The sequence below is a fragment of the Panthera tigris genome, chromosome C2, assembly GCF_018350195.1.
Source record: "Panthera tigris isolate Pti1 chromosome C2, P.tigris_Pti1_mat1.1, whole genome shotgun sequence".
Classification (NCBI taxonomy): domain Eukaryota; kingdom Metazoa; phylum Chordata; class Mammalia; order Carnivora; family Felidae; genus Panthera; species Panthera tigris.
In genome coordinates, this window is record NC_056668.1 from 123,673,973 (window position 1) to 123,694,465 (window position 20,493).

The window sequence follows — 20,493 nt, forward strand, 5'->3', positions numbered from 1 at the left end:
CACATAGGGGAGCTTCCTTCCGTTCACAGCCCCTAGCCACTGTGCCTGCTGGGTGAGTCCTGCCACTTCCTTGGGTCAGGGAGGGAGCTTGGGGGGGGGGGGGCTGGGGGCAGGTGAAGCAACAATCCTACTGGCTAACCTTTGCATCACCTGAGGGTGTTTAAGCCCTTCCTTGCAAGAGTCTCAGTCTCTGCCAGTGTCTGAGCTTCTCATAGACCCCCGCCCCAACCCCCAAGGTTTTCAGGGACAAAGGGGTAAGACTGTAGTGGTACCTGGCACAAAATAGGGATCAGTAAATGGTAGCAGTGGCTACCATCACTGTCACCAAAGTCCTCTGAGCACAAGGCCAACTCAGGATCAGATTCATGGTGGGCATTGGAACTCCCAAGGTCAGGAAAGGAGATGTGTCCATGCAGTTCACACTCCTAGTGCACACCAGGCCCTGGGCTGGCTCTGGGGATGCCCTGAAGGCCTAAATGTAGACCCCGGCCTAGACCACTTGCCCAAGAGGAGAGCCATTCCCAAAGGAGTGATAAGCAATTCAGTCCTCTTAAGGAGTTTTTAACAACCTTGAGAAGTCAAAGAAGCCCGGCGCTTCTGAGACTCCTGGAACATTGAGCCATTCTCCCAGCCCCAGTTCCCCCAGCACTGGGCAGTGATCCGTATTAACTTGGAGAAGCATCTAATAGTCTGAGGTGCTAAAGGAAAATCACAGCCTGGTTCCCAGGGGGAGGCTGACTCAGTCCACAGGAACAGAAGGGAATGGTGGGAAAGGAATCTTGAGGGAAGTAGGCAGGAATTAGGGTCAGCCCATCCATTTCAGCTGGGGAGAAGCAGCCTACTCACCACCCATTCCCTGCTGCTGCCCTGGGTCAGGTCCTAAGCTGGTAGCAGGCAAATGGAGGGTGAGACCCTTTCATTGCTCCCTATCACACTGCCCACTAAAGCACACTAAAGAAAAAGCTCCTGCACGTGGGGCTGAAAGAGACATCCCCACTGCTCTTTGGTTGCTCCACTCATTACTATCTTTGACTTTATTTCTTCCAGGCAGCCTTTCCTGATCTCTCAAGTCAGAGACAGGTGTCCCTATTATGTGTCTGCTGGTTCTCCTTTGAGACACTTAACACACCTTAATAGACCTGCTTGTCTGCCTGCCTCCTTACTAGACTGGAAGCTCTCGTGGGCCGACTCGGCCGTGTTCCCTATTAGTGCCTGTCCCTGACACATGAATATCTTAATAAATATTTGTGGAATGAATGAATGCATAAATGTATGCAAGGCTCTTGCCCTCAAATAGCTCCTAGGCTGGCAAAGGAAGCAGACAATAAACAGATCATTCCAAGTACAGGATCAATACCAAGGTGTGGGGAGTGGGACCCCCACAAAGGAGAAAAGTGGGTTACAGCTGGGCTTTCACTGGCACCTTTGTCCCTCTGCTGCTCAAGCCTGCTGGCTGGACCCTTCCCTCTCCTCCGTCCATCCTGCCCCCTGCACTCCCAACCTACCCCGGGGCACATCTTATGTGCACACCCCTTCCACCGACCCCCTGACTCTCCAGGGGAGGACCCAGAGGAGGATCTGTACCCCTGGGAACTGGGTTCTGATCTCCTGCACCCTGGAAAAGTGATCCAGCTTGGCAGGTCTAACCCTGGCCACACTTAGGAGCCGGCTGAACGAAGATTCCTGAGCTGCCTCACACCTACTGACTCACAGTGTTTCAGGGTGGGGCCTGGCAATTTATTTTTAACAAGCTCCTGGCAGGATTCTGGAGTTCCATCAGGGTTGGCATCAATGACCAGCCCGCCCCTTCCTTTAGATGGGCCCACACTCACCCTGACAATGCAGACAATAGCGGGATGTCCAGGGCCTACACTGTTTTCATGGTCTCTTGGCCAGCTGCACTTGTGTTGAGGCTCCCTGCTAAGAGATTCCCCTAGAAAGTGAGTCTGAATGCCCTGACAAGAGCAGCAATTCAGGCCAGGAAAGGAAGAGGCCATCAAGTCTCTACTCTGCCTTAGGCACCCTGCTGGCTCTCCCTCGGCCTAAATCTCAGCACCTATCGTGACTCGCCAGTGAGCTGCTTCAAGAGCCAAGCCACCTTCTCTGTGATGGCCCTAGAGTAAGTCCTGGACCAGAGGATGACATCAGAGTGATGGACATTTAGGAAGCAATTACTCAGACCCAATGTTCCCTCAGTTTGATGGAGACAAATTAGTCATATTTCCATTATAGTTGGCCTTTTTTTTCCCCTACTCCAAATTCTCAAAGTTATTGCATGCTTTTATCTATTGGCTTTATATTTTAGCTTTTCCACTTAGGTCTTCAATCTGTCTGAAATTTTTTATAGCAGATGAGATAGGCCTCTACTTTCATTTCTCTCCACACTCTAAGGCAGCAATTTTCTAGTATCACATACCAAAAAAAAAGTCTATCTTTCCTCCTGACTTGTGAAGTGACTTCCCTCATATGTCAGCTTCTGCTGTGTACTCTGGTGTGTTTCTGAACTTGGCATTGAACTCTGTGGTCTGATTGCCTGTTCCTTGTCAGTCTCACACTGTGCTAATCACTCTAGCTTTGCAACATGACCGGGGTTGGGTGATTCCCTCTGTTAGCTTTTCTTTTTCAAACTGATTTAGCTAATAGGAGTTATTTATACTTCCATATGAATTTTGGAATCTTGTCAATCTTCCCTCCAAAAAATCCTCCTGGATTTTGATGGTTATATTCCAGAACTTATAAATTTGTAGGAGAAATGACAGCTTTACAATATTAAGTTTTGTAGCCATGAGCAGAATATTTCCCTTTATGAATCACATTAGGTTGCACTCACATTTGAGATCATAAACCTTTTCCTATAAAAATCCCATATATTTTTGTTAGATTACTTCGTGGGTTTTGCAGTTATTAAAAATGGTATTTCATTTTCTGGGCAACTTTGTTGAAATTTGTTGCTAGTTCTAACTGTTCATGAATTCGCACAGATTATTTATACACATGAATAATCTCCAGTAACAATTTTTTTCTTACCTTCTCTTAGTTTGTCTTTTGGTCACGCCCAGTAGCAGTGATCGCGAACAGCTCTACCTTGTTCCTGGCCTCAAATGGAAGTTTTTCCATGAAGCGTGATTTTTGCTGTAGAGTTTTAGAGGACAGCCCCTATCAGGTTGAGGAAGCTCTTCTCAATAACTTAATTTGCAAGGACTTTCATTATAAATGGGTATCGAACTATATTCAACACGATAGATAATGAGACAATCATGTAATTTTTTCCTCTTTGTCCATTAATGTGGTGAACTTAACTGATGTTTGTTTATAAAACAAAACCATCTCTAGTACTCAGGAAACGCCCCATTTGAAGTAATACATTTAGGTAGCCTGATATCTCATTTAGGTTTTATACACTTAGGATTCAAAGTGATACCTACAATTTTCGTTCTTGTGCAATTCACACCCAGTTTTGGTACAAAGATCTTACAATAAATTATAAAACTAGTGGGACAGCTTTTCCATATCTTCCTATTTTCTGAAACAACCTGTAAATAATAGGAATTATCTCATTTAAAAGAAAAAAGAAAAAAAAAAGGGTGCCTGGGTGGCTCAGTCCGTTAAGCGTCCAATTTAAGCTCAGGTCATGTTCTCCTGGTCTGTGAGTTTGAGCCCCGCATCAGGCTCTGTGCTGACAGCTCAGCCTGCTTCAGATTCTGTGTCTCTGTCTTCCCCTCCCCCGCTCATGCTCTGTCTCTCTCTCTCTCAAAAATAAACATTAAAAACAAAAAAAGGAATTATCTGGTCAATGAAGTTTAATGCATCTTAGCTATAAAGCCATCTTGGCCTGAGGCTTTTTGGGGTAGGAAGTTACCATTCCTCTTTTTAGTGGTTAATGGTGTATTCAAGGTCTACTTATCTCTTATTGTGGCAATTTCAGCATTTATATTTTTCTAGAAATATAGTTTATATAGGCTTTCAAAGGTATTGATATATATTTGCTTATAATATTTTATTATTTTTAAAATGTTTATTTATTTTTGAAAGAGAGGAGTGCGAGTGGAGGAAGTGCAGAGAGGGGGGGGGGGACAAAGGATTCTAAATGGGCTCAGCGCTGACAGAAGGGAGCCTGATGCAGGGCTCGAACTCAGGAAATGTGAAATCATGATCTGAGCTGAAGACCGAAGCTCAACGGACTAAGCCACCCAGGCTTATAATATTTTATTACTTTTAATCTGCTTTATCTATAGTTATTTCTGCATTTATCCCATATTTTATTTTCATCTTTTTCTATTTTTTAATAGGTCTAGCTTGACAAAGGTTTTGCCCATTGTATTGATCTTCTCAGAGAACTAGCTTTAGTTGTTAATAGTTTTCTTTCCCCTTTACCATTATATTAACATTTTTGTTCACTTTCATCGTTGTTTTTTATTTCCTTACCTATTTCTTTGATCTAAACCTGTTACTCTTTTATGTTCTTGGAGTTGAATTTATTTTCAGTTTTTGGTTTGTGATAAATTCAAAGTTTAAATTCCCTATGATTTTTGGCATAGTGTTTTCATTATTTACCTCTCATTTTTTTGTCGTTTCCATGATGACGTTTTAAACAATAATTTTTTACAATAAGTACTATTTTTAAATATTTAGGCATGTGAGGTTTCTAACACTGCTTATTGCTTTCTGATTCCATTTCTTTATGGCCTGCACAGTCTGTAGGATGGCAGTCCACTGGAATATATTGATAATTCCTTTGCGGCCTAGTGCATGATTAATTGCTAGGGCTGTTCCATGTATGATCAAGTTATTAATCATGTCCTTTGTAAAAAAAAAAAAAAAAAATCGTGCCCTTCAAAAATTCTTTATCCTTGTTTCCTCCTTGCCTACTTCTCATTTTCAGAGAGGAATGTATTAGAGTTTCCAAGTCCAACTGTTGCTTTATCTTCTTCCCTGTGCAGTTCTGTCAGTTGTTGGGTTTTTTACTTCAAGTTTATATTATGCAGCATATATATGTCCATGACTGTTATCTTTTAAAATTACTATTCCTTTTATAATGACAGAACATCCTTGTCTTTAGGATATATCTGAGTTACATTCTACTTTATCTGTTATGAAAATTGCTACTCTAGCTTACTTTTGTTTCAAAGTTGCCCAGTTTTCCACCTTATTTTCAAACTTTTTGAGTTCATGTGATCTCATGTCATTTAAAACTCACCTTAGTCCCTTTTTAGCTCCATTTTACAGATAAGGAAACTAAGGCTCAAAAAGGTTACTTACAGGCACTAGCTGCGGAGTGCCAGAGCGGAATCACAGATCCAGGTCGGTCTCACCACAAAGTCCCTGCCTGTCCACCCCACCCCTCTCACTCCTCTTAAGAAAACCTTACATAGTATTATCTTTTCCTCTTTTATAGAAAGTCTAATTTAGCAGAGGGTTGCCCTCATGGGACCTGAGTCTTCATTAGCAGGCCATGCTTTATAGCTTACAAAGGACATTCTACACTTTCATTTCATCCTCCTAATACTCCATAAGGTGTACAGCAAAGCTACAATTATCCTCATTTTACAGATGAGGAGAGGCTCAGAGACTAGTTGGTACCTGCCAAGATCACCCAGGTGACCAGAACTCAGATTTCACCCGCATGTAATTTGAGCCCAGCCTTCAAGCCTTTTTTCTCCCTGCCTTCTCCACCTGAAGTGTCAGCATTTGAAGTGCATTTCTTAGGGTCAAAGTAGTCTTTGTGCATTTAAAATTTCACCTCTGTAAGCCTTGGTTTTCTCATCCGCAGGATGGGTACCATGCTACCAATTTCACAGAGCTCCTGAGTAAATGAGACAATGCAAGTGCTCGGTACCTTCCCTGGCTCAGAGTAAATGCTCCAGAAGCTGTTACTGTTGTTGGCAGTTGTATAGACCCTGAAGGTGCAGACACTGACGTCTTTGTCCTCAGGTACATGCCAAGAACAATGTCACCTGGGCTATGCGTCCAGTTCTGTCTGACCCAAAACCCAGCAAATTCTCTACGGGCTCCCCAGGTGCCTGCGGCTCTGCACTTTGGGAAACACTGAGAAGAGAGACAACACAGTGAAAGCGCCTGAGGCTGAAGGAGGACCACAGTTGAGTGTTGTTTCCCCGGCCTCTGCTGATTGGCTGAGGGATGCGCCCCTAGATAGGCTGGGCCCAATGCCTGTGAGGCGCCTGTGTGAAGCTGTCCAATGAGGGCGCTCCACAATGAGGCGGGGCAAAGGGACCCAATCAGAGCCTCTGTGCATGTCTTTCCCTCAGGAGGTAAAGGAAGGGAAAGCTGAAAAAGACGACTGGTGGCCCACTCTCAGACTGAGTCCTAAAGTCACCGGAACTTTGGTTCCAATACCTCACAAGGCTGGGAGTCTCTGAGACCAGAGAGCAGGGAGACATCCACGCCTCCTGGCAATGCAAAGGGCTACACTCAGGCGGGTGTGGGCAGCGGTCTTAAACTTTTCCTTACAAAACCACCACCCGGAGACCTCGTTAAGACGTGGATTCTTAGTGAGGTCCCTCAGAGATTTCGATTCTGGGAACTGAAAACTTGGGGCAGGAACCCGACAGCTTGTATCTTTAACAAGCTCCCAGGTCATTCTGATCACAGTGCTGGGGCGTGTTGAAGAATGAGTGGACAGTCCTCCCTAGGCTAGGGGACCCGCTCAGACCCTGGGAGAAGGTGACTCCTCCGCCCCCCTGAGGCTCCTGACGAGGGCTCCAAAGTCACAGCTGTCACTTTGTCATCAAATTCTTACACTCCAAAGTCACAGCTGTCACTTTGTCATCAAATTCTTACCGGCAGCCTATGGACCTCAATTCTTTTACAAAGGGAGTATCTTTTGTGCCACGAGGAGCAAGGGAAGGCAAGGGCTAGCAGATGAAAACACAGTATGATGAGTCTGCCTGGCTTTGGGGCTGCTCAGGCCCCTAAAAAGGTGAGGCACTTCCACCCGGTAGCTGCTTTCTACAGCCAAGCAGCAGAGGTAGGACGTGCCACCAGGGGCCCTGAGGAACAGGGTCTGGTCCTGACCCCCTTTCTGCAGCCTCAGGTTTCTCCCCATTGAAGGAAGTGAGGCTGTGATGCCTATGCTGCCCAGGTCTACAATCAGGAGACAATAAACGCAAATCTACTCTATATGGAGACAAATTAAGAGCTCTAGCAAGGTGGGGCGTCTGGGTGGCTCAGTAGGTTAAGCGTCGGACTTCGGCTCAGGTCATGATCTCACAGTTAGTGGGTTTGAGCCCCATATTGGGCTCCGTACTGACAGCTTGGAACCTGGAGCCTGCTTGGATTCTGTGTCTCCCTCTCTCTCTCTGTCCCCTCCCCACTCACGTGCTCTCTCTCTCTCTCTCTAAAATAAATGAACATTAAAAAAAAAAAAAAAAAAAAAAAGAGCTGTAGCAAGGTTCATCCCCCTAGAACATGGACACTATCCTGACTGCTATATTACAGGTGTGAGCACTTACCCAAAGAAGGCCTGGAAACTCTTAAAGTTGCCCAAGCCCGTGGTCAAGTCACCAAGACCTTAGATGCCTGCTTTTGCCCCTCAGAGAAACTTAAGTAGACGGGGCCTCGGCACCCACCGAGAGCCGCCCTGTGCTAACTTACATCTTGCTGCTGTTAGTGTGCTTGGGCCAAAGCTTCCCAGGCAGTGGGCTCATATTTTAATGACAGCAACTTTTTAGACAATGGCAGTAATGAGAGCTCAGAGAAGAGATAGACTGTAAAGCAAACTCAAGTCAGAATTCCAGGCTAGCAGAGGCCACCACAAAGGCGCCACACATCAATGCTTCATCTCTAGGTGGTCGTGCTTTACTTCTTAAACCCTTGAGGAAAAAGGATTCCACAGCAGTGAGGAAACGGAGCCAGAGTGATGGCTGTGTCCAGCAGCGTGGAGCCTAGGCAGGCCCCACAGATGGACTAGGAGGCCTGGACACCAGCTTTGGGCCACCAGACCCTCTCAGGAGGCAGGGAGATTGGAGGGCTTCACTTAAAAGACCTGCGTGTCACCAGGTGAACCCGGCTCACTCCCTGTCACAGGGATGGTAGCTCTTCCCATGGGAGCAGCTGTGTGCAGACACACAGACACAGAGAAAGAGACACACAGACATACAGAGATAGAGTATGTTCCTGTGCCTCTTTGTATCTCAAAGACCTGAGACACACGCTCCTGTCTTTCGAGATAGATTCCTTCTCTGTGGTGCCTATTCAGTGGTTCCTCCTCTACCAGAAACTGGTCCCTCATTTCATTCACTTGTTTTCTGGTGAAGAACAGCCTTCGTCCCTTTTTCTCTGTTTTTGGGAGGTAAACATTTAACCTTAAAAATTGCTTTTAAATCTGTCCACTCTTCTGCTTAAAATTACCCTGCTAAAAGTGCTTTAAAGGAAAAAACATTTTGCCAACTTGAAGTTCCATTTAGTGCTGCTCTAAAATCCATAGGCTATTTAACAACACACCCAGCCTGCAGACTGGCCCAAGCCAGCTGGACCCAGTAGAAGGGGCGGGGGGGGGGGGGGGGGGGGGGGGGGGGGCGGGGAGACACAGAGCAGATAAAACTCCAAAGGCAGTCACCGGCCATGAGAATACTGGTGCCAAGAACCTGTCACCATTTGCTGAGGAGTAAGGGCTTGGAGCATAGAGGGACTACCTGGGCTCTAGAGAGTCTTTGTTTCAAGGAGGCCTGAGTGTAATGCTAAGTCTCCAGACAGTTCAGTCACACAGTTAGGTTTGGTAGTGCCCAAAGGTTAACAAACATATCCTCTTGCTTATCAAACTAGTATAGGCAATGCCTCAGAGATACTGCAGGTTTAGTTCTAGGCCATTGCAATGAAGTGAATATTACCATAAAATGAGTCAAATGAATTTTTTCGTTTCCTATACGAAAGCTATGTTTACACTATACTGTAGTCTAGTAAGTGTGCAATAGCATGTTTTAAAAAAAGTACATACATTAATTTAAAAATATTTTATGGGGCGCCTGGGTGGCTCAGTCGGTTAAGCGTCCGACTTCGGCTCAGGTCATGATCTTGCGGTCCGTGAGTTCGAGCCCCGCGTCGGGCTCTGTGCTGACTGCTCAGAGCCTGGAGCCTGTTTCAGATTCTGTGTCTCCCTCTCTCTCTGACCCTCCCCTGTTCATGCTCTGTCTCTGTCTCAAAAAAAAAAAAAATAAATAAATAAATGTTAAAAAAAAAATTAAAAATATTTTATTGCTAAAAAATGCTAACCATCATCTGAGCTTTCAGGAAGTCATAATCACTAATCACAGATCACCAAATATAACAATGGTGCCAAAGTGTGAAACACTGCAAGGATTACCAAACTGTGACACAGAGACACAAAGTCAGCAAGTGCTGTTGGGTAAATGCACTGATAGACTTGCTCGATGCAGGGTTGCCACAAACCTTCAATTTGTAAAAAAAAGAAAAAAAATGCAATTATCTGCAATGCATAATAAAATGACGTACACCTTAAAAGACCAAAAAATGGAGGAGTGCCCGGGTGGCTCAAAGGCCTGACTTCAGCTCAGGTCATGATCTCACCGTTTGTGAGTTCTAGCCCTGCAATGGGCTCTGGGCTGACAGTGTGGAGCCTGCTTAGGATTCTCTGCCCCTCCCTTACTTGTACATGCGCATGAACTTTCTCATCATCAATACATAAACTTACAAAAAAAAAAAAAAGAGAGAGTAAAAAATGTAGTATCGATGCTGTTAAGGCCACAGTGAAGTGGGAATGAGAATCTTTAAGTTGTTCCCAAGCCTTGACCTATCAGTTTAACATGTAGGAATCTATAGCAAGGAACTTGTGAAACTTGAGACTAAGATTCATGCAGCATGTGAGGAACAGATTTTTACCGAGCCCACTATGTACTAGGCACCAACTGAGGAACTGCAGGTACAGATCGGAGCAGGAAACACCTTGCCTCAGAAGAGCATTCAGTCTGGAAGAAAAGTCAGATGCAAAAATAGGTAGGTGCAAGTCCAGGAAGGAAGTGGGGTGACACAGGTTTCGGGTGCTGCGGGGGCCTGAGGAGCAGTGTCTGAGATTGGGGAGCCTGAGCTTGGATTTGAAGGAAAGGACAAGGGAGCCCCTGGCAGGTCAGAGGGAGAAATTCCAGACAGACACAGGAAACACCCCCACCTCTGCTAGCCACATGAGTAGGACAAACCTGAAATAACTGAGATAATCAATCAATGTTAGAGCAATCTTTTAAGCAGTGTAGGGTATATTCACATTAAGGGTATCATAATCCTTAAGCATGTTTTTGAAGAATGTTATAGAATGTTAAGAACAAAAAAAAAAAAATAAGAAAAAAAAGGGTGCAAGTTTTTTAAGAAACCATGTTTGTATACTTTCTATACAAAAGAAGTACACACAAATAGAATAATGTTATCTCTGGGTGGAGGGACTGTTGGTTCTAATTCTTTTAGGCCATTTCCAAATATTCTACGATGGGAATACTTCCACTTGACAACCAGAAAAAAAGATTTTTAATCACTTTTTATAACCAGTTACTTAAGAAAGTAAACATGACATGGGCAAAGGAATGGAGTGGGTGATTCTGGGGTCTTGAAACATCCTGTATTTTCCTGGCTCTTTCCTCGGAGTGTCTGGAGGTCCTGGCACCCTGCGATGGGGTTTCACGGCCAGGAGCGGCCACCCTGAGCTCCTAGAGAGAGAGGGCTTGCAGGAGCTGGGCCCTGACTCCCAGTGTGGCCTGAGGGGGTCACCTCTCATACCCTTGGCTTGAAAGGCAGGGTAAAGAGAATGGGGCTTTCCCCTTCCCCTTTAATAGTCCCCACTGGGACAGAAAACACCTTTTAACTCTTCACTATTTGCAGTGAAGAAGGAGGAAGAAGGAAATCACTTTCCTCAGGCACATGTGAACACTTTGGGGCTACAAGCTCTAGGTTTCCTGAGATGAAAAACCCCTGGAACTCTCCCAGGAAATAACTGAAGGGAGGGGTAGGAGGGTCAGGAAGGAGGAAGGGAAGGCAAGGCCGAATCTCCTCTGTGTGGCTGGGTTGTGACCTTCAGGCTGCAGCCCACACCCTCCAGCGGCCCCCCAGTGTCATTGGGAACATTCCCACTCAAGTGCCAGCTCAGCCTGCTGTCAGGCCAGGGCCAGGAGACCCATGGAAGCTGGTGAGCAGCTCTTCACACTTCCCCCGCTGGACAGGGGGCCACGACAGAGGAGCAGGGCAATGGCTGTCCCCTTCTTGGCCCTGATCCTTGTCTACCACGTGACCTTCCCATTACTAAGGTCCTCAGGTACTTAGCTGGGAGACAAGACTGCTGTGGACACTTCTGTCGCAGAAAAATTCAGCCCCTTCTACATAAAGCAACGGGAAGCCTCGTGTGAGTTAGGGTATCACAAGTTGCTGTCCCAGAATCTTCTCACCCCAGAACGAGATTATGAGCTCAAGTGACCATACCTACCCACAGTCCCCATCCCTTTCCCCAGCCAGCATCACCCAAGTGTTGCTTTGTGGGCCACTTCCAGCCTGGGTTAGATCCCCTCCCCCAGGCTTTCTCAGAGCCTTGCGAGGCCACCTCATAGGACTGATCACACTGTATCAGGAAAGCCTGTTCTAGCGGGTCTGAATCACCATCTAGACCAGGGGTTCCTTGAGGTCGGGGACCAGGTGTCACTCATATCATTAGTCAGCCTGCAGCACCATGCCTGACACATTGCAAGCCCTCGATAGATGATTCCTGACTGAGTATAGGAATGAACACATGGATGCCTAAGATCCCTGTGCTGGGCCTGGAGGGCAGACGCCCACGTTCTGTCTCTTTAATTGCCCAGCCATGGCCCGAGACATGCTAAGTTCATAAAGCATCACTAAGATGTGGGGCAGAGACTCAGGGGGATGACTAAATCATGCTGTGCCTCTTCCTTCCTGAGGACAAGCCTGACTCCAAGCCATATGCATGACCTCATGGGACTGCAGGGACCCCACAAGTAAGTCCCCTAACTCCAAGCAGATCCCACAGCACTGGCTCCAAGAATTGAGCTCAATTGAGTGGCCAGCCCAGCTCAGAGCTGTCATTGCATTTACTTCCTCTAATTAACAAAAGTATCAGAATGGGACAGACCAAGAGCGCCTGGGTTCTGGAAGACTGCTGTTCTACCCACAGAAGGAATGTCAAACTCAGCCCCAGGAAAGCAAAGCACTCAACCCTGGTCTTCAACCTGAATGATGCACAGGAAGGCCTGGAGGGCAGTATCCTGGAGACACTGCCGGGAGCCCTGGAATGCTCACAGCTTTGTGTGAACAGTTTTCCCTGGTGCTTGCCTCACCTGATGTCCCCAGGGCGCACCCAGTTAGATGATGGGTAGGCAAGAAAGACTGCAGAACCCGGTCCTGTGGGTGGGTGGCACTACAGAAAAGCCAACTTGGGACTGATTCATGATGACAGACTCCTATAGCTGAAAAGACTCCAGAGGGCATCTCCTGGAGTCTCATCATTTTCAGAGGGGAACCAGGGACCCAGGGAAGACAGGGGACCTTCTCGAGTTCCCCTGGTGAATGAGCATCAGACTCCAGGTCCCTCCCAGCCACCACATCACCTCAACCCCCACCCCCATCCCAGCAGATACTGAGGGTTAATTGTCTCTAACAAAGCTGCCAACTGATTGCTATCAGCTGGCCGGAGAGCAAGTCCGGCTAGACGGGAGACCCAGACAGACAAAATGCCAGGCTTTCTGATAGTTCTTCCCCCACTCTACTCAGTCTCAGGCCTTCATCCCCCAAACCTGGGGCCAGGCAAGGCTCTCACTGAGGTTCCCTCAGCACACCACACAGAGAACAGTTGTGATAGGGCAAAACACACCTCTGATAAACCAGTCAGGTTTATCAGGTTACTGAGCACAGGTCAAGGGCTTGATGAATATCCTGAAAGGGCACGGGGCCTTGAAGGAGAAATCTGGTGCACAAGGTCAGGAGGGCAGCCGGCCAAGCTTCAACCAGGGGCCCAGGCCTCGAGGAGCAGAGCATCGAAGGGACCCTGCAAACGATCTTGAGGAGCCCAGAGCATGAAGATCAGAAGGGAAATGACTTCTGGAGCGCGGTCACTGGAACTTAAGGACCTATAGGAGCAGGTCCCAGAAAGAGCCAGGGGCCCGGGATGGAGTCTCACTGCCATGTGCTACCCGTTCCCCTTGCTTGCTTTGCCCTCTGCAGCCACTGGGGGTTTCACCAGCTCTGCAGTGGCAAGGACTCCACTTTTGTCACTACCCGGTCCACAGTCCCCAGCCCTGGCAAGATGGGCTAATGGAAGATGCTCCTCATTCCTTGAAAAATATATCTAAAAACTGTGTGCAAGATATATAAAAAAACATTCGCACATGAACAGTGAGGGGCAGCCATTCCTCTGTTCAGAGGATGAGAAGTGGGGACAGCTCGGCCTGCTCTTTCCGAGTGGCCAGGCCACGTTCACAAGCCAAGAGGACCCACGGCTTCTTCACTGGTGACCCCTCGCAAAGCAGAAGAATCCTTTATTCCAGCTCTCTCTTCCCTGGAAGGGACCCAGAGGGAGGGCAGGGCTGTGTGAATGAAGCTTGACCAGAAACAACCTCCTTTTATAGGTGGGGACGCTGAGGCTCAGGCTGGGAAATGAATCTCTAAGATCCTTTCTTATGATGCCCTGGGGGCAGCAGCTTGGAGCAGTGTGTTGAGGAGTCTCACAGGCAGGGAACATTGCTCCATTGAGAACTAAAAATGCCCACTGTGGTCCGGCAGGGGAGACTGGCTCCAGCTCAGCCTGGCCTGGGCCTCCTCTATCCGCTCACAGGGGCTTGGTGCAGATTAGAACAAGGTGCTCTTTCTCAAGCAGTCTGTGGGCTGGATTCCCCACACTCTCCCTTCAAGACCCTCAAACTTTTCTTCAACTCTCCCCAACTATTGGTTTGCCATGTGTTAATTTGTAAAAATATTTCTTGATACCAAAGGAGGTTATAGCCATTGACCCCACTTCTGTGCAAGAAGTCAATTCTCAAAACAGGGAGGACGGCACACTGAAAGGTCCATATATAAGGATAAAGACACTGGTGCTGTGAAATCGTGGGCAAGGGTCATGCTGCCCCCACCATACCCAGAGCCATGTCTCTGTCTTCATCAACAGTATGCATTCCTCACAACAGGGAGAGAGTATGCAACCAAGTAGCTTCCAGGTTTTCCACATCATCTCCCCGTTTGGCAACCTTCCCGAGGAGGCAGGGCGAAAAGCCCACACCTGAATCTAGTTGCGTGCTCTACACAGGTGTTCACGCAGACGACCAACCTCCCAGACCTGCTTCTCATTCTAGATGCCCAGCTCCCCAGATTAGAAAACGCCTTGGAACATTCCTGGATCCCTCCCTCACACTAATCTAGAGGCCACCAAGCACCCAGAGTCCCACTCTTACACATCTATTGTACTCCTCCTCAGTCCTCAGTACCACCATCTTGGCTTAAATCAATTTCTCATCTTGTCTCTCTTCTCCAGCTTCACTCCCCACCCCCCATGCTGCTTTTTACAGCATCTTTCCAAAGCCTTCCAGAGGCTCCTTGTGGCCTTCAGAATCAGGCCCAACTTCCACCAAGCCCGCCTCAGTTTGGCCCCTGTCCATCAACCCTTACCACACACTCCAGCTGAACCAATCCAAACCATATGGTGCTCCCTCATATACTGGCCATTCTGTGCCTCCATGCTGTGCTCGAGAGCCTCCCCCAGCCTGGAATCCCCTTTGCAGCACCACTGCCTCAGTCCAAAATGTAATCCACATCCTGGCTCACCAAACTAGCCAGCCAAGCCAGCCAGGAGAGTCTGAAGACTGCAAGCTGAGGCCAGACTCCTCCCAGGACTCTGCCAAGGCAACAACAGGCTGTGGTCTGGGGACATTTTGATATGGAAACAAAGCCAGATGTCCTTTGCTCCATGCTTTCAACCCTTGACTGGACCCTGTTCAGACTATCTCTGGCTTCCCTGAGACCTCTATGGCAATTACCTACATGCATCCACTTCCTGCCCCAGACTGTCCTCTTGGAAGGAGAGACACCATCACCTTCCTCTGTGTGTCCCTAGACCCAGCCGGGTCAGTCCTGGGGTATGGTTTATGAGATGAGGTAGCTTCCTGTGTTGTCTCACCCATCAGGCTGAGCTCCCCGTTGGCTAGTTTCATGTTGCTCCTGGTGTTCGTGTGCAGGGGGGCAGGTGATGGTGGTTGGGGCATGTCAATGCCCCCACAGGATCTGATTCTTGCCTCAATTTTGGAAACATTACCTTTTGCAAACAACTAAGTGTCTACAGGCCTCCCTAATACAAGAAGGGGCAGAAAGAAAGGGCCGTCTCTTGGTGAGGACTCACAAGCTCCCCCTCATGGATTGATGCCACCATGGGGTCACAACAAAAGTCTAGCAGGCATCCAGTACTCCCTCGACAATAAGCAAGGAGCACGGATAGGCCCAGGCCTGCTTTCTGGGTTCACATCTTTCAGGATCACAAGCCCCCAAAGAACAATCAGGATAATCAAGTTTGGGAGACAGGCTGCAAATACTGTTCCCACGGCTGCTACCATAGAAAAGTTGTCATTGTGATTATTGTGCACCCTTAGCGGAAGGTTTGGGCCCCCTCACCCTCAATATATGTAAACCAATTTACAAAACTGTATGGTCAATCCATATATTAACTATCAGTGTTATGAACTGAACCATATTCCCCAAACTCATGGTGAAGTCCTAACCAGGACCCCGGAATGTGACTGTTTTTGGAAAGAGGGCCCTTAAATAGGTGATTAAGTTAAAATTAGGTCCCATTAGGGTGGACCCTAACCCAATGTGATTGGTGACCTTAAAGGAAGAGGAAATTTGGGGACACCTGTGTGGCTCATTCGGGTAAGTGTCTGAATCTTGAAACTCTGGATTTCGGCTCAGGTCATGATCTCACGGTTTGTGAATTAGAGCCCCCATCAGGCTCGTGTTGACAGCTTGGAACGCACTTAAGATTCTTTCTCTCCCTCTCTCTCTGCCCCTCCCCTGCTAGCTTGCACATGCACGCTGTCTCTCTCAAAATAAACTTAAAACGAAGAGAAAATTTGTATACAAATATATACAGAGGGAAGACCATACGAAGACATGATGGAGACAGCTATCTACAAGCCAAAGAGAAGCCTCAGAAAAGGCAAACCCTGCTGACAATTTGGTCTTGACCAGTTTCCATTGTTTGTGTGACTGGGTTTGTGTTTTTGTGTTTGTGGTATTTTGTTATAGCAACCCTAGCAAACGAATATAGTCAGGCTTAATTTCTCTCGTTTTAAAGATAAACATAAAACAGATCTTTCTAATTGGTTCTTCTCACAAGCACTTTGGAGGCTACTGTCATGGCCTGACTGAATTTTAGAATACGGGCCTCAGGCCAGAGGAAAAGAGGGGCCTGGGGGCCTCTGGACATCTCCCACTGTGGGCCTGAGTGTGTCTGGAAGAATCAGAGAAGCACCCAGAGGGGTAGGTTTGCCGCAGACCAAGCCTTGGACCAAACACCCTTCTTCCAGTATTTCCCAGACTCACCGGATCCCAAGATTCACCCAGGTGCCTCAACCCCACCTGGGAGTTGCCAGGTGGGGCTCTGAACTTGTTTTTGTTAAGTGGGCCAGGTGATTCTCAGGACCAGAAGCGTTTGAGAAACCCTAATACAGGCCCTTCCACACCAGGAGGGGGGTGTGTAGTTGTGGAGTGTGAGTATGTGTGTGTGTCCGGGCAGGTCTGAGCATCCCACCAGGCGGAGGCAGGGAGAGAAGCTCGTGATCCAGCCTCCCAGCCCACCCTTCAATCCCATCTCTAGCCCGCCCCCTCCCTCTGTCCGGACCTCTGCGGAGGCAACTAGGCTGAAGTTTCTGTCATTGCTGTATTGGCGGATCCGTTTTGCGCCTTGCATTCTTTCTTTGAATCAACAGGTGAGTGGAAGAAATAAATGCCTTTTGCTTCCCTCCCGAGAAACTTTGCAAAGTACCAAACGCCCTTTTTTTTTTTTTTTTTTTTTTTTTCCTGGGTGTGGCCCGCCCGTAACTTTTCTCCCAGGCTCTGGGCCCTCAAATGAAACCTAAGTTCCCCGCTCCCCGAGCTGCCAGACCAAGAGGCGGGTATGAGGCTGAGGGACGTCGCGGCGAGGGGTCTGTGCGCCCTGCTTGGTGGGGCACCAGGTATTCGGATCGTGGAGCGCCGCCCCCAGCTCCCCCGGTGACAGTAGGTTCCTTCCGAACCTCCAAAGGCATCCATCCCACCTCCGCCCCCCTCGACCCTGCTCACCCAGGCCGGCAGGTGCTGGCCCCGCAGTTCGCGGCTAATGAACTGGCGTTCGTTGTCTAGGAATTCGAATGCGGCCGCAAGACGCCCGAGCTTCCCGCGACGGTTCCTGCGCCACCACATCCACAGCAGAGCGCCGAGCAGCAGCCAGGTTATGCTGAGCCCCAGGTAGCCGGCAAGGTAGACCGGCGCCAGGTAGAACAGCACTCGCGCCACAAAGGTGTACAGCTCAGGCAGCAGCTGGCTGGACAGGCGCGGCTCGGGGCTGGGTGCGCTCTGGCTTCCCTGGGCACCGGGGGCGCTGGGGGCGCCGGGCTCCTCCGCTTGCATCTCGTCGCCACCGTGTTACCCTTTCCCAGAGCTTCACCCAAGCTCAGGTCCACGCGTCCTGACACCAGGGCACATCGGGCCTCCAAGCGCGAGGACCCGGCCGCCGCGCCGCACCTGCCCTGAGGGACTCGGACTCGCTGGTGAGGTCTGGGCGCTCAGTTCCAGGGCTTCGCTGCCGCCACCTGGAGCGCGGGATGTGCAGATACGCGGCGCCGCAGCACTTAACTCCCAACCAGAGCCTTGGCTCGCGACGTCTCCGCCCCCAGAGGCGGGCCCAGGGAAGGGGGCGGGGTCAGGCCGTGGGCGGGGCTCCTGCGGGGTTCTGAAGAGCAACTGGCGGGCGTGGGCACCCTCCGACTCCGAGGTCCCGCGCAGGCGTCAGCTAAGGGCGCAGTTGCAACTCCCGGGTAGAGCCCTGGTTGGTCTAGGTGCTGCCCCAGGCGGTTTATGACTCACCGAGGCATGTGGACAAATGGCTTGTCATGGGTAAACATCACATAAAACCTGTTTCCTACACCCGTTTATAATATGCAGTCTAGTATATGGGCTGTTAGCTGGGCGTTCGAGGCTCTCCACAGACCGGCTCGCCGGGCCTCTCCACCCCACAGTGGGTCTGACTCAGCCCTCCATCTGGCCCCTAGAGCCCGGCATCGATGCCCGCTCCTCTGGCATCCCTAAAGCTTAGACCTGGCCCCCAACCCAAGCTAGCCAAGCCCAAGGTGCCTCTTGCCCCCCACAATGCCCTGTGTCCTGCATTCCCCACTGTGGGTGTCAGTTTGGATCTTAATTCACCCCCCACCCCCACCCCCCCATCATCAGACTGGGAGTTTCCAGTGGCCAGGCTGTCCTGCTAGGCTCTGGGCTGCCCAGCACAGCAAGTGGTGGGTGTTCACAAGGGAGATGAAGGGCAAGCCCTGGGGTGACTGGAGGTCGGTTGTGAAGCCCATGGTTTCTATCTAATCGTTTCTGAATTATGTGAGCAGGGGAGTCTCAGTCTCCACCTTCAGACAGTAAATTGTCTTGTGAATGGCACACATTTTAGGCGGTTCTCATGAGTGATCACATCCATTACTGGAATGTGATTTTGGAGGTGACAAATGCACTGGAATGATTCCGAGCTTTCAGTAGTTTCATTGAATGGCTGGACCCAATGGACAACAGCCAGAAGATAACTATACTCTTTCCCTCTGTCCCTATCCTCTCCTGGATAAAATTCTTTGCTGCAATGAGTGTTTTCAATAACAGTGTTCCTTTGGTTCCTGTTGGGCTCTCCTCTATCATTCTTCCAGGCCATTCTTCCTGGCCTTCCAGGACTCAGTCAAAATGGAAGCTGAAAGCCTCCCAGCTTAACAGTGTTCCGCTATTTCCCAGGATAGCCTGGGAAATCAGTATAGGAAATGTGGTTTACTTAACGGTTTTTGTGGTTTTGTTTTGTTTTGGAGAGTTCCTTTTTTGGGTGTACACAATAATCCTATTAAGGCTCTGAGAATTCCTGCAGATAAAAAGCTGTTAAATTTTATTTAACTCAGTTTCCAAAATTATTTGACCACAGAACTCTTTCTCAAAACACTTCTGTTATTGGTTGACCCAAGTCAGCTTAAGCTAAAGAATGGTGAATATATGATGAGGATATAGGAAGTGCTCTGTGAACCTGAGTCAGGAATCCAACCCGCCGTCAGGATGGACGCACCAAGAAGCTGACTGTTGACTCAGCTCTGAATCCCTGCTGCTATTCCTACTGACTTGCCTCCTCTGCCTCCGGCTGAAGTGGAGAACATAGCACCTTTTCCACAGCTTCCACGCTCACAGAACTTTCCAGAGAGACTGCTTGACCCTTATCCTGTCCCAAGTCCAAATGCCTCGGAGAGAGGCCCCAACTGTATCCATCATCCCCTCCCCTCTTGACACACACCGGGTCCTACTTCCAGGTCCCTCTTCTGGGTTAGTGTGTTTGCAGAGGGGATGTGGGAGTAGGGTGTTCAGAGGAGGATCACCAGAAAAAGGAAGGTTGCTGATTTGTGAGCTGGATGGACACCCACAAGATCTCCAGCGTGAGACTTGGATCATCTTGCGGAACACCGCTACCCCAGCTGCACTGCCTTTTCTGCTCCTTGAACACACCAAGCTCATGTATGCCTCAAGGCTTTTGTACTTGCTGTTTCTTCTACCTGCAAAGTTCCCCTTCTGAATGTTCCCCACAGTATGTTAGGGTAGTGGCATTATGCTTGATTTTTTTTTCTTTTTTTAAAAACATTTTTTAATGTTTATTTATTTTTGAGAGAGAGAGAGAGAGAGAGAGAGAGAGAGAGAGAGAGAGAGAGAATGCAAGTGGGGGAGGGGCAGAGTAAGAGGGAGACACAGAATCCAAAGCAGGCTTCAGGCTCCAAGCTGTCAGCACAGAGCCCAACCCGGGGCTCGAATTCATGAACTGCAAAATCATGACGTGAGCCAAGGTTGGATGCTTAACTGACTGAGCCACCCAGGCACCCCGGTTAATTTTCTTTTTTAAACTTTATTTATAATGGCATTAAATTGCTCTCATAAATTAAATATATAAGAATGTGGCACCTAAAACTTCATATCCCGCCTGAGACTGAATCTGTACCTAGAACATTTGAACTATTATTTCTCTTGACCTGGATACCCTACTATTTATTTATTTATTTATTTATTTATTTATTTGGCGTCAAGTCAAATGCTGAGCCCAATGCAGGACTTGAACTCACAACCCTTTAAGTTCTTTAAGCTAAAGAACTGAGAATGTGTGATAAGAATATAGGGAAGTGCCCTGGAACCTGAGATCAAGACTTGAGCTGAGATCAAGAATCAGACACTCAACCAACTGAGCCACCCTGGCACCCCTCTAGTTTAGTTGCT

At 48.5% G+C, this 20,493-nt stretch overlaps 1 protein-coding gene across 1 annotated transcript in view; it reads right to left on the reverse strand.

Annotated features, from left to right (window-relative positions):
* ESYT3 (extended synaptotagmin 3) overlaps positions 1–17,775 on the reverse strand; it is a 49,569-nt gene extending 31,794 nt beyond the window's left edge. Inside the window, exon 1 of the mRNA XM_007087455.3 lies at positions 17,290–17,775. Coding sequence (XP_007087517.2) covers positions 17,290–17,616 — 327 coding nt within the window. The 5' untranslated portion in view covers positions 17,617–17,775. The remainder of the gene's footprint in view (positions 1–17,289) is intronic.
* Positions 17,776–20,493: the final 2,718 nt, after the last annotated feature.